Source organism: Xenia sp. Carnegie-2017, unplaced genomic scaffold (assembly GCF_021976095.1).
Source record: "Xenia sp. Carnegie-2017 unplaced genomic scaffold, XeniaSp_v1 HiC_scaffold_21, whole genome shotgun sequence".
NCBI classification, from domain to species: Eukaryota; Metazoa; Cnidaria; class Anthozoa; order Malacalcyonacea; family Xeniidae; genus Xenia; species Xenia sp. Carnegie-2017.
Genome location: NW_025813484.1, coordinates 1,433,140 through 1,445,653, shown reverse-complemented (window position 1 = coordinate 1,445,653; position 12,514 = coordinate 1,433,140). Strand labels below are relative to the sequence as shown.

Genomic DNA, 12,514 nt, shown 5'->3' with positions numbered 1-12,514 from the left:
TTCCGGTCAGCTGACATCACAAAGTTGATAGGTAACATGTGCCAACTCAAACAGACTTACCAGCTCAAACTCGCTACAATTTTACTCGATTTGCATTTTGCGAAACACGGGAATTTGGTTTGGCAAAGGAGGAGGCTATTTAGCCAATTTAGAAGGCTGCCACTGTTTTGTCCTCATGATCAGATTTTATTATTTTATAAATATGTGTGATGGGAGAATTTTACCTTTGTGTCGATGCGCAACGCTGGGGAAGAATCGCAACTGGAGTATTACGCCTTGCATGCCTAAGTTATAAGTAATTATATCATTTCCGTGTATGACATTCGCGCAGGGTACCGTACTGTTAAAAGTGAAAGTAAAAATTCCACGAGGAGTGAAGCAAAGTAATATCCTTTTTTTCGTAATATGTAACTAAAACATTAAAAAAAAGTTACAATTTAAGAAAGTCAATGGCGAATTATCAAGCATCTTTACGAAAAACCAAGAGAAAAACCCAAAATAGAAGCTTTCAGGAATCCAGTGAGAAAACCGGAAATGAAGATGTTAAATCGAAACTACTTTTGTCAAAACTATTCTCGTATCTTTTGTGTCACTGTGACGATAGCTGTTTGGAAATAAATAAGGTTACAAGAAAATTACAAAAGTTCAGTGACAGTGACATTTATGACAGGGAAAAAGCTCTGCAAATCATAAAATCTTCCCATAAAAGATTCATCGTGAAGAACGTCAATGGACAAGAAATTGTGGAAGCACGAACCACAGTGAAACTGTGTGACGCTTTCCAGAATGGAAAATGTCATTATAACAGATGCCAGAGACTTCACATTTGTCGTTTTTTCTTGGAAGGTGCAAAATTAGAGTCATTTATACTAACTGTCACTTTTCATGTACATGCATTGTATTGTTCCATGTATGTTACTGGCATAAATTCAAGAAATCAATTTCTCATGTAGGAAAATTTTTTTGTAGGAAAATGCAAATTTGGCGATGACTGCAAGCAACCTCATGATTTTGAAAGTGTGCAAACAAAACAGATTTTGGTTGCCAACAATTTGAATAATTTATCCAAAGAGGCACTTACAATTTTGTTTAAAAAGGTTTTGAATGAAAAAAAGATACAACATGCCTCGATTAGTTCAGGACCAAGTATTTGCAAGTATTACAACAAATCAGAATGTAAAAATGGTGATAAGTGTGAGTTTCTTCATGTTTGTGAACATTACATTCAAGGTGACTGCAAATTTGGAAAGAACAAATGTAGGAGGTGAATAATATAATTAATAAATTTTTAATCCCAGAGAAAAGACCCTGGGGAAAAAGCTCAAGAAGAAACCTCTCGGGAAATACCCAAAGAGAAATTAAGACCCTAAGGAAAAGACTCTTGGGAAAAGACCATAGGGAAAAGACCCTAGGGAAAAGACCATTGGGGAAATTAAGACCCTATGGAAAAGAACCTAGTAAAAAGACTCTAGGGAAAAGTCCATGGGGGAAAGACCTTGGGAAAAAGACCATAGGGAAAAGACCCTGGGGAAAAAGAACATAAGTGAGAAGTCAACTAATCAATTCGGCAAACTTTCTCCAAAACATTTGCAAATTAGCAAAGTTACCTTACTGGAAATAAATTTCTTGTAGAAAACAGTTTTATACTTAACAAATTTGATAAAATCTTTAACGACTATGGAATGGGTGTTTTCATAACCTTAGACTAATGAATTTCATTTGAACCTAGCGTTCAATCAGTTTTTATTTCACATAGGTATCATAATTTTGAGGCAGTGCATGCCAGAGAAATTTTGGCCAAGCATGGATTGGGGGGACTCTCAAGAGAAAAGGATATTTTAAATGTACTCAAACGCAACAACAAAAAGATGAGTAACGACTCGCAAGATAGCTCAGAAGATAGCTCAGAAGATAGCTCAGAAGACGAAACTTTTGTGAACAATAGACGACGAAAGCCAAAGGATACCATTGATGCTTTTGCTGCCCCAGAAAAGACAGAAATTTGTGGCTTCAATTTACGCGGCAAATGTAAATATGGAGAACAGTGCACTGCATTGCACGCTGGTAAGACAATAAATTTCATATCTTTCATATGCATTGTGCAAAAATGTTACTGTTGAGACAGCATTGAATACTGGGTTTCACACCCAATTATCTTGTGTTAAATCATGGCGTTCAGTTTTGTAATTCATATTTTATTTGTTCATTTAGCGCTGCCATATCAGTGGCAATTTTTCCACAATTTAGTGTGGGAAAACTTTGAAGAAGAGAAAAATCGTGCTATAGAAAAAGAATTCTGTGATTACAACAAGGAAACAGGAAGTGCTCTTTACCTGAAGATTGACTTTAAGAATATGAATGTACCTCTTGGTGCTGGTATGTGTATGTTTAGGATTTGAAGAAATTTACCCAATGAAGTCCTTTTCAAGCAGTTTTTCCAAAATCTTTTTTAATATTAAGTAGTTTTAACTAACTCACTCGAAGATTGCTTAAAACGTACCAGATAGGTATTATTGATGTTGAAAAAAAGAACTCACATTTCTTCATTCCATTTTCAAAATCGGGTGCTGACCACGTTTCAGAATAGTTTAGTTAGAGTTATTCATTTTTGTTGTGGAAAATGATCTCTGGCCCACCGTTTACTGGCCCACCATACTGAATTTTCCATATATTGCTTTAAAATACATCGTCCTTCTTCACTTTCTCTAAACAGGTTTAACTACTCCAGTACGTCGTTTGTCAACGACCTCTTCTGTCAAGGCTGCATCAGGTCACGTGTTTCGAACGACGTGGAAATGGTTCTGGAAAAATGAACATGATCAATGGAATTGTTATGACAACGGTAAAGCGGACGTCACCAGTGAAGATTTGGAGCTGCATTTTCAATCTGGTATTGTATTTATATTAGCTAATGAAGTTTATAGAGTTTGCAGTGAAGGTTTTAAAACAAATTATTAAAGAGATATTTTAAGTGCAGCAACAATTTGTGCAGTTGTGCCTTAACGTTCTATTCAACTTTCTTTCATTTATCTACTCTGCTAACGAATCATTTGGGTTTGACTCGTTCAACGAAAGATTCCTTTTATAAGGCCATGAAATTACTTGATAAATTTCCGTATCGTGGATCGTGGATCTATATATGATGATACAAACTTTACTTATGTGATATTACTAAGTATAACTACCAGTGATTTTAATGCGTCATTGAGTAATTAGTTATCCTGTTTAGTAAACAGCAGTTTCCCTCCATCCCTCCCCTTTAATGGTTTTCGTTGAAATCTTCTATTCCCAATTATTATTAATGTATCTAAAGATGTTTAATCTATTTCTTGCTCTGTTTTTTGGCATTTTGGGCTTTAAGAAGTAATTTTTACCAGAAATGTGTTTATTTTTATACTTTAGATTCCTTAGATAGAACTTACAAGTTCATATCCGGTTCTCAGTTGTACACGATGCACTTCAAGGATAAGGATAATATTTATCAACAGAATGATAAACATCTTACAATTCGTGAAGTGCGACGACGACCAGCGAGATATGTGGACGAGGCTATAATGAAACAAATTTTGGAAGAGTATGTTCTACTAGTTCTGTTTATTTAAATTTTTTTACTTACGACATACATCAATACTGAATGATAAAATGACACAAAACATACTTTTGAACGCATCATTCATTTTTAATCTATTTTCTGTGTCTCATTGGTTTTAATCCGTCCTTTCTTGTACTGCTTACAGTTTCAAGCAAAATTATCAGTCAAGTAGTTCCAACATTGCCAAGCAATTGTACCCTGTGCCATCCTCGTGGACTCCTCTCGATCCTTTGGAAGATTATAAGATAACTAGAGTTGACGAAGTCTTAAATCAAGAGGAGTTTTTAAAGGTTAAAATACAATTTTTGACAACATTACAACAATACAAGATCAAGTCAGTTAAACGTGTTCAGAATCCAAGTTTGTGGGAAGACTACGAAAGGTAAGTTTTAAATCCACTTACAATCGTAAGATTTTTGTGACTTCATAGAGTAGTGGTAGTGCGTACCAAATTCCTTGATAAACGAATACATAAACTCCATATGTCGATTCGGTTTCGTTCTATCATTCTGATGGCTTGCCGAAGGTTGAATTTCAACATTGAATGAAGAGGAAGAAGTTGGAAGAAACATTTTTGAAAGCAAGTTCAACGTTTTGTTTACATAATATGTATCCAAAGGTTTTCTTTCGGTGGGGATCATGCATCCTTAAACTTGCAATTGTAGTTGACTAAATGTCTGAAATAAAACGTTTAGGCAAAAAGCAAGAATTAAAAAGAAGAACTCGGGCACAGAGCCCGAAGAGCGTTGGTTGTTTCACGGTACAAACGAAGCAATTATAGATCCTATTTGCCAACAAGGTTTTGATTGGCGACTCAGTGGCTCAAAACACGGCTCCAGGTTCGGCAAGGGAAGTTATTTTGCTGTAGAAGCATCCTATTCGGACGCTTACAGTGCAAAAGGTGCAGGAGACCTTCGTAAAATGTTTATGGTCAAGGTGATTGTGGGCTCATATGTTGTTGGTCAACATGATACCCTACGACCGCCAGCAAAAGATACTAAGGATCCCCTTAGTCCCCTTCATGATTCATGCGTTAACAGTATTACAAAACCGACTATTTTTGTCGTGTTTGAACGCAGCCAGGCATATCCTTATTACATCATTGAATACACTACATGAGGTAGTTGATTTAAAGCTTTAGGACGACTGAAAGAAGTTTTAGATGCCCGAAATCTTAGACACTATTTTAAAACAATACATTGTCTATGTTACATATAACTGATATGTTTACTACTACTTTGTTTTCTCTTGTTCTTTTTCTCTTTTTACCTCTGTAGCGACATGAACCTTTTGAGAATAATTCTTTACATTTTCCAGTAGTTGAAATAAACGTTTGAAAAAAACCATTTTAGCTGACATTTTAGTTTTGACAATGAAACACATATTATTTTTCTGAGATAACACATATATACAAATAAAATCCATATATAATTTATAAATTATACTATATACATAATCTGATTCTATAAAATAAGTAGTTCTTTACAAGGATCTTCTCCTTTGCAATTCAAAAAATAATTCACGTGAAGTCGGTTTTGATCGCCTGATGGATAATCCATAGCTATCATAGAATAGTCAAAAACAGATGTGGAATTAATAATTCACTTTTGCGTCTGAGGTTTGAAATGTTTCCACAAATGTTTAACAAAGACATAGTTTTTTTTACATTTTAGGTATCTCCAGTTTTTGTTCACTTTCTCTCTTCTACCCTTCCATTTAGTCGTGGTTTTCGCTTTCCTCCTTTGGTTCATTCTTTCCGTTGGGCTCTGAGCTTGTATCTCTCTCAACAGCATTCGCATGATTGCGATGGGCCGATGATGATTTCTCTCCATTGCGAGTGAATACTGGCATTTCTTGAATAACCGCATTTTGACCATGATACATTTCGCGGAGGCCAGATCCACCGTAAACGGCAACAGGTAACGTCTGAAAAGGAGTGTATTTTGTTTGGCTACCTGTCACATACCATGAACGTATATAGTCGAGTTCTTTCTCCAAAATGCGGCATCTTGTGTCTCGTTCATTTAACTGATTCATCAGTCTCTTAATTTTTTCTGACTCGCTTGAACGCTGTTCTTGCAACCTTTCCACTTGTCTTTGCAATGCCTCGCGTGTCTTTTTGAACTCTTTAAAATCCTCATCTCGTTTTCTACAAAAAAATTAAAATTATCACGAAACAATCTTCTTGATAGCAAAACCTTCAAAATTTACATAACATGCGCAGCGTCACAGTAGAAGTCTTCAGTTCCGCGCATGCCTAGCTATGTGTCATGATATGTCACTTATTACAAAAAAGACTCACCTATTAAGTCTATCCAGGTTTTCTTGGCAGTATGTCAATTCCTCGCAAGCAGAGTCGAGTTTAGCCGTGTTGTCTCGACACAGACTGTTCATTTCTTCTCGTAGTTTATCACCTTTTTCCTTTAAATCATCTAGAATCTTCGATTGACCGTAGCTCCAATCTCGTAGCTCGTTTGCAAGAGCAAAACTAAGCTCGTCCACTGACGGCAAATGTCCTCTGTGACAATATTTCGATAAGACCTGTTTAACTCGTTCCGGTGAGGCAAAATCATGTTGAATCAACTGTCGTTTAAGGATCCTCTCTTCTTCATTAACCCTAGATTTTTCTACGGGGCTATGTGAGTCGTCACCTTGTGCCTGTGAACAAATCGCCATGGGATATTCACTTTTAACCGGGGTGATATTCGAAGGATAACCGTTAACGTTAGGGAAAGGTACCGCAGGCAATGCACATGGATAATTTCCATTGACATACGTTGGTTGAATTGGTTGTGCTGCTGTGTGTACGGAATAAGGTACTGCTTTAACGACAGAGCAGTTGGGCTCTACGAAATGTCCATCATTCGAACTAGTTTGTTTATTTTGGTCACAAGTGCTCGTGGTAAGTGTCTCGCGATTTCTATCTTCCAATGGTGACCATGGACGAAATGCTGATCTCTTAGAATTCTCTTGGTTCTCCTTTGGTGAGCTCACTGAACTACTCGACGTACCTTTAGAAGGTTCTCCAATCGGTGAAACGGCATAATTTAAAGCGCTTCGTTTTCGTGCGCTGCTCTCACTGCACTCGCTCTCAGCTACACTTTCCGCTTCCGAGTTGGAAAGTTTGCGTTTTCGAATAGTGCCAAAAAACCGTTTCTTTACATTCTCCCAGAGTTTCTGAAACGCCAGAGAGAATTCTCATTTTTAAACATCATTTTTAAACCCCCGAGTACTTTAAATCTCAATGATAAAACAACGTGTCGAAAAGCTTTGCTTGGTGTGACACACTTTACCAGACGGCATTTAATTATTGTGGTTGACAACATAGGTTTTGTACAAAAATTACCAATTCAACAACCTTTACGGCTATACCACAAGTGTCTCAACCGCTAGTAAACTTGTAAACCTTAAACCTAACTAGATATCACGGTAAACTACAACAAACCAAAGTATAAAAACTAAGATTTAAAAGGGTATCTCCTTTGCGAATGGAGATCAATGGAATCGTTACCAACAAGAGATTGGCTGTCATTTGAAATCGAAACATTCTTCAATTGAGAATGTTTTGAAAATCATGTATTACTTAAAATCGATCGCTGTATGTCTTAAATCATGGCAGAACCACAGGAGGTTTTCACGTGAATCAAATCAAAAGAGACAAGTGCGTGAAGCACCATAGTACGTGTGAATCTTACCTTGATAAATTCGTCCTCTGCTTTGTCATCCGGCAGCAACATGTAATCTCGCCATTTAGAACTATCCATACCCCAGTGGCACGTTTGAATCTCCATTGTTGCGTGCGTGTGTGTAACAAATTTTCGTGGGGAGTACATACGGTAGCATTCTAGGCAAGTAACACATTTCGCATGCGGCTCGGTATAAATTTCGGGCTCAAAAATCCCCTCACATCCACCAAAACACTCATGGTAGACGTCTATATAAGGCTTTGTGTACTTCTTGTCATGTCGTTGTGGTGCCTTGTTGGCCAGCAAAGCGCTACAAAGCCTATATGCGTCGCTTTTCGTTATAAGCAGTGATGAGGAATCAGTCCAGGCGATCGTCTTCGATAGCTTCAACGATTCCAACTGATCTTCGTCACATTTGGGACAGTATATTTTCAAATGATCTCGAGATGTGTTCACTTCGCTTGAATTGAACTCTCTTAGGACGTCACTTCTAAGTTGTTCAAAACACAGTCTTTTCTCACCACCAATATTGAAACAAGCTATCGGTATTCCATCGAGCAACGTTCGTTTCACTTTACTCGTTTTTTTACGCACAGCGGCGACACCAGACGGAGCTAGCAATCGCGCTGTCGTAAACGACGATGCACTGTCTAGTTCCCTTCTAGACGAAACATGGTCGGGTTGCCCTTTCAAAATGTCTGAAGAGAAGCCAGGCCATACTCGATGTCTGCCCGTAGCCTCTTCGTATTTACGAATTGCTGTTGGCCCAGTTATTGAATCGACTGAACGGTCACGGTATTCTTGTAGAATGACTTGAATGAGAGCCTTATCGGCCACTCTTACTTTATTATCCATTGCACGTCGAGCTTAGTTAACGACGGCAGACAAAACTCGCTGTCTCGACGCCTTTGCCACCAGAAATACGTTGATATCGTCGTGTCTATGTCGAACACAAGTCGAGCTTAATAATAGCGAGTCTCGTGGAACGTGAAGTACACGCAACCGGATCGTGTGTGTAAGTCAGAAACGAAGCAAATCATTTACCTTCCACTAGAGCCAGTAACGCTCATTCTAGCAAGTAGTAATTCTCTCTATCTTTTGTTGAAACCTTTACTATTGCTCGTGAAGCTTTAGAGTAATATATAATTGTATTTCTACAGAAATAATATCATTTAACAACAACAACACTGTACTGTTACATCAATTTGAAAAGAGTGAATAAATTAATAGTGTAGTGTACATTTCTTTGAAGAACTCTCACAGTTGTGTACTGTACAAAAAGACCCTTATGGTTGACAGAAGTATAAAGACAACATTTTCATAGTCAGTTGTTCATTTTATCTAATCAGCGTTGTACCGTTGTCGAGACTGGTAACCAATGACTAAATGTGTTGTTGAGGACGCGTGACAATTTCTTCCCTTCTCGAACCTCGATCCTCTATAATCATTCAAAACAATCGTGACAAAGACCACCCGCTTGCACATGAAGAGCGTAGGCGATCGTTATTTGACCTCAACCTTGGATAAAAAACCTGTTTGTATTCTTCTCCTTTCTAAAAATCCCTGCCGTCATTCTCCAAAACCAAATGTTGACAAACGCTAGAAAGATAATGTGTGAAGATCATTTCGTGTTCTTTCTTTCTATATTTTTCCGCAAGGTGGTTTTTTCCGTGCTTGCGTGACACAAAAAGTTGAACTGCTTAACAATGTTTAATAATTCATCCCCCATTGTGCATTGGGTAAAGTTATCGCACAGCAGAGATAAAGCCTGATTGGGTGTATGTATTTGAACTATCTTTTGTGTGACCCGCGTCAGTTAAAAACACTCAACGGAAACAACGACGTACGTCACCAATGAACGGCAGGCGGCCATTCTGCTGTAGGCCTTGAAAAACAATGAACATTTTATAGATCCTTTTAATATGAAGGTCGTAAATTTTGAATTATAAGGAAAAGTTTAAGTCGCGACAAGTTTGTCTAGATGGTCTAGACCACATGCAAAGTACGTAGTCTAGACTACACATATATTAAGACTGCCATCCAAATTGTCTTGTTTTCCTGTACAAAATATTACACATCATCCTTATTGGTGATCGTTTGAAAGGTAATTGAACACATCCGAAAAATGAAAGAGCGAGTATCAATGACGCAAACCTTACGTAGACGATATAATTATTTGCCATCGGAAATGCGTCTTATTTAACTTAACCGCGAGCACTATATAGTAAACATGTTGAAGAAAGTAATTCAGTATAGTGAGCACTTGGTAAACCAAAACAGGGCTTTTGGAAAAACTAGGTTAATGAGTAAGTGGTTTTGTGAAAATGACGAACATGTTTATGTGAAAATGACAGGAAGATTGTGTGACATACAGAGCCAGAGGGCAATATTTACAGAATAGTTGGATGTGTTAAGCAACAAAGTAAAAAAAAATAACCGTTTTGTCAGTAAAATAGGTTGTGGCGTGAAAGAATTGACGGGAATGGACTGGTAACGTAGAGGATTAAGTAGGGAGAAATAGAGGACTCGTGTTGTAAAGATTTTTACAGCTGTGTGATACGAATATTTACACAAGTGATAAATCTACCTGATGAGATTACGAGAGGAACATCAGATGACTTAATGTTTTCGGATTGTCAATAAAAATCGAAAATTCCCACATCAAATTATAGAGAAGATGATGGAAATATACCAATCTTGTAGGATTCATCACAAACTGTGAGGATTGTTACCATAAACATTGGGGCTATCATATAACTTGACAAAGTAGCTCAATAGCTAGGAAGGATCACTTGTACAGTGCACATATCATTTTACAGCTAACCTAAAGTGTGTTTAGGTATATAAGACATGAAATTATCATGTGGCATATAAGAATTTGCTATTTTTGTTCTTGCTCTGCTTTTTGTCAATTAATGTAGCCATGTTGCCTTTCTCGTAATCTTTAATCTTTCCGAAAATTGGCTTTCCCCCTCACTTAAGTGTTGCACTGGAAATTTTCGTACATTTTGTAACATAGCCCATAGCGATTTCACACTTCTTCATATATAATTGAAAAATCTTCGTGATCTAATACCTCCAGCTGACAAAAGATGTCTTGCAAACACAAACAATAATGACACCAGAAACCCGTTATCAGCACGAGTTTTGTCAAAATATCTCACGATGACGCAGTCAAAAACCATCAATCATTGATATTTAAAAAAGATACGACAAACTGTCTGTAATTTCGACCGGTGACGAGACAACGTCGCGGATAAAAGACAACTTGACTAAAATCTTTCAAAGGGAAACAGGTTTTTGCATTGAATACCGGCCAAAATGGAATATTAACAGTATATTTTACAAACCTCAAGTGTTAGTTTCCGTGTAAAATAATAGCTGAGAATGACAGGCCGGAAACAACGGAATTTGGTTAAATAAATTTAAGGCCGACATTAAGTGCATTTCTGAAGTACCCTCCACGGAGCAGTCTCTTTGTCTCTCGTGGAACTTAGCATCAAACATGAGCCGCCACATGTTCTAATAAATGTGGCTCGCGACTCTCAGAATGATGAGCATTTTTTCTGGGTGAAAAGTTTGTTCTCCAATTTCGTAACTTGTCTGACCGTTGATATTTTCTTCAATGGACGTGTTTCAACATCCCAACATCTCATCCTCATTATAATATGATCTGTAGACTGTATTATTTCATGAGAAAAATGGTTTTAAAAAACTGAATGAAAGAGAGAGCTTATAAAAACAGTGTCCTGATTAAGCCATTATGAGAATGAAGGCTAATAAAACCATCAAAAAGAACATATTGTAGAGTCTGTAAAACCATTATGAAAACGAAAGCTAATAGAAATTACAGAACCAGTATCAACACGTGGACTAATTGTTTTGCAAAACTAAATATTAAAATAATTAAAATCATTTTCTCCACAACGCTACCAATTAAATCGATGTTTTTATTTTCATACATACTAACAAAAAAAAAAGATGAATCGAGCACATCGAAGTGAAAATTGTGTTATACATCCACCTATAAGCAGGGATTTCAGCCATTAAAGTGATAGCATTCATATGAAAACAATTACGTACGTCATGCTTGTTTTATTATTATAAAAATGTGCGTGCTAGCTCTTGAAGAAGTACAAAGCGAACATACAATTAATTATATTTGATTTCTTCCAGAAAACTGTGCAATTACCTAAAAATAGAATTCATTGTATAGACGCCGACAATGACTTGATATAATATCACGCACTCATTACTCCCCACACGTTCTTGAGAAAGTGCCTAGATGAAGATATCCATCATCACCTCACGATTTATTCTTAAAAATTTACATTTTTAGATGTCCAATTTGTTAAGATTTGGATGAATCTACAAATATTTCCAACAATGTATGCTTAGTGTCATATAAATCATTCAACTTGTTTAGTGTTAACCTTTCCCTTTTAATTGTTTGTCTTTATACTATATGTTTTGTAAAAATGCTCTTAACAAATCCTAATTTGTTTAGGAGGGTAAAGACGATCTTCTCGAATGCATTTTGCTTGATATTTAACAATAATAGAATGTTGAAGTAGAATTGGAGTTGCTTGGATCGTATGAATGTGAAACAATTGAAGTGAAGAGCAACAAATAACAGTGAAGTATAGTGAGACAATGAAAACATTTGGTGCATACATTGAAAATCAATTAAAACAAAATTATTTTTCTCAGATACACGTGCATTTTTCCATTCATTCGATAATTGTCAAGGTGACCACGTGCTTTTGAATTTAAATACAGAATTAGTTGGCTGGTGGCGTGTCTTTGTCAACCTAAGTACATTGTTACACCCATAAGTGTTTAAGTGTTTGCGTCATCAGAGAAATTTTGGAAATATCCCACATTTCATTTACCACGTTGTGAAATGGCGTAAAAATTGGAAGGAATTTTCCATACATGGACTCATTACTCTATTTTTACACAATTTCAACGATATCTTAGTCACCAGGGATAAACCATATAATATTTGTTATAAGATATCTTAGTTGTCAATAATACAACTTATTTGTTTTGTCAAGCAGTAATTGTTGTATAAGCTGTACATTGCCAGTGCTTAAATCAAAGGGAAAGATTCACATTAATATATTTGAAATCAGTAAAGAATATAAATAGTAAAAAAGTTAACGAACTCTTACACTTATAAAATTGTGCAATTATATACAGATCAGTGGCAGTCAATTGTGTTGACACGTCACCA

The 12,514-nt window shown here is 36.5% G+C and overlaps 2 protein-coding genes across 3 annotated transcripts; one reads left to right on the top strand and one right to left on the bottom strand.

Annotated features, from left to right (window-relative positions):
- The first annotated feature begins 37 nt into the window (after nt 1-37).
- LOC124444338 (protein mono-ADP-ribosyltransferase PARP12-like) lies at nt 38-12,490 on the top strand. 2 transcript variants are annotated; one of them, XM_046994925.1, is made up of 8 exons: nt 38-846; nt 970-1,264; nt 1,757-2,064; nt 2,212-2,376; nt 2,714-2,890; nt 3,403-3,574; nt 3,738-3,974; nt 11,786-12,490. In XM_046994925.1, the coding sequence occupies exons 1-8, from the start codon at nt 450-452 to the stop codon at nt 11,850-11,852; spliced, it is 1,818 nt and encodes a 605-aa protein (XP_046850881.1). In that variant the 5' UTR covers nt 38-449; the 3' UTR covers nt 11,853-12,490. The 2 variants fall into 2 exon arrangements, with proteins under 2 accessions (XP_046850881.1, XP_046850880.1); XM_046994924.1 differs by lacking the exon at nt 11,786-12,490 and adding an exon at nt 4,288-4,938.
- LOC124444339 (ski oncogene-like) lies at nt 4,951-8,199 on the bottom strand. Its single transcript, XM_046994926.1, has 3 exons — nt 7,288-8,199; nt 5,895-6,769; nt 4,951-5,741 (listed from the first exon to the last, which is right to left on the bottom strand). Exons 1-3 carry the CDS (start codon nt 8,131-8,133, stop codon nt 5,309-5,311), a joined length of 2,154 nt encoding a protein of 717 aa, XP_046850882.1. The 5' UTR covers nt 8,134-8,199; the 3' UTR covers nt 4,951-5,308.
- Nucleotides 12,491-12,514: the final 24 nt, after the last annotated feature.

What these genes read in the sequence shown, in the direction of transcription:
- LOC124444338 (XM_046994924.1), top strand. Translation starts at nt 450, where the DNA reads ATGGCGAATTATCAAGCATCTTTACGAAAAACCAAGAGAAAAACCCAA. An exon ending in TTGTCGTTTTTTCTTGGAAG is followed by an intron (nt 847 to 969) that starts GTGCAAAATTAG and finishes ATTTTTTTGTAG; the next exon opens with GAAAATGCAAATTTGGCGAT. An exon ending in GGAGCTGCATTTTCAATCTG is followed by an intron (nt 2,891 to 3,402) that starts GTATTGTATTTA and finishes TTTATACTTTAG; the next exon opens with ATTCCTTAGATAGAACTTAC.
- LOC124444339 (XM_046994926.1), bottom strand. Translation starts at nt 8,133, where the DNA reads ATGGATAATAAAGTAAGAGTGGCCGATAAGGCTCTCATTCAAGTCATT. An exon ending in CAGAGGACGAATTTATCAAG is followed by an intron (nt 6,770 to 7,287) that starts GTAAGATTCACA and finishes CTGGCGTTTCAG; the next exon opens with AAACTCTGGGAGAATGTAAA. An exon ending in AACCTGGATAGACTTAATAG is followed by an intron (nt 5,742 to 5,894) that starts GTGAGTCTTTTT and finishes ATTTTTTTGTAG; the next exon opens with AAAACGAGATGAGGATTTTA.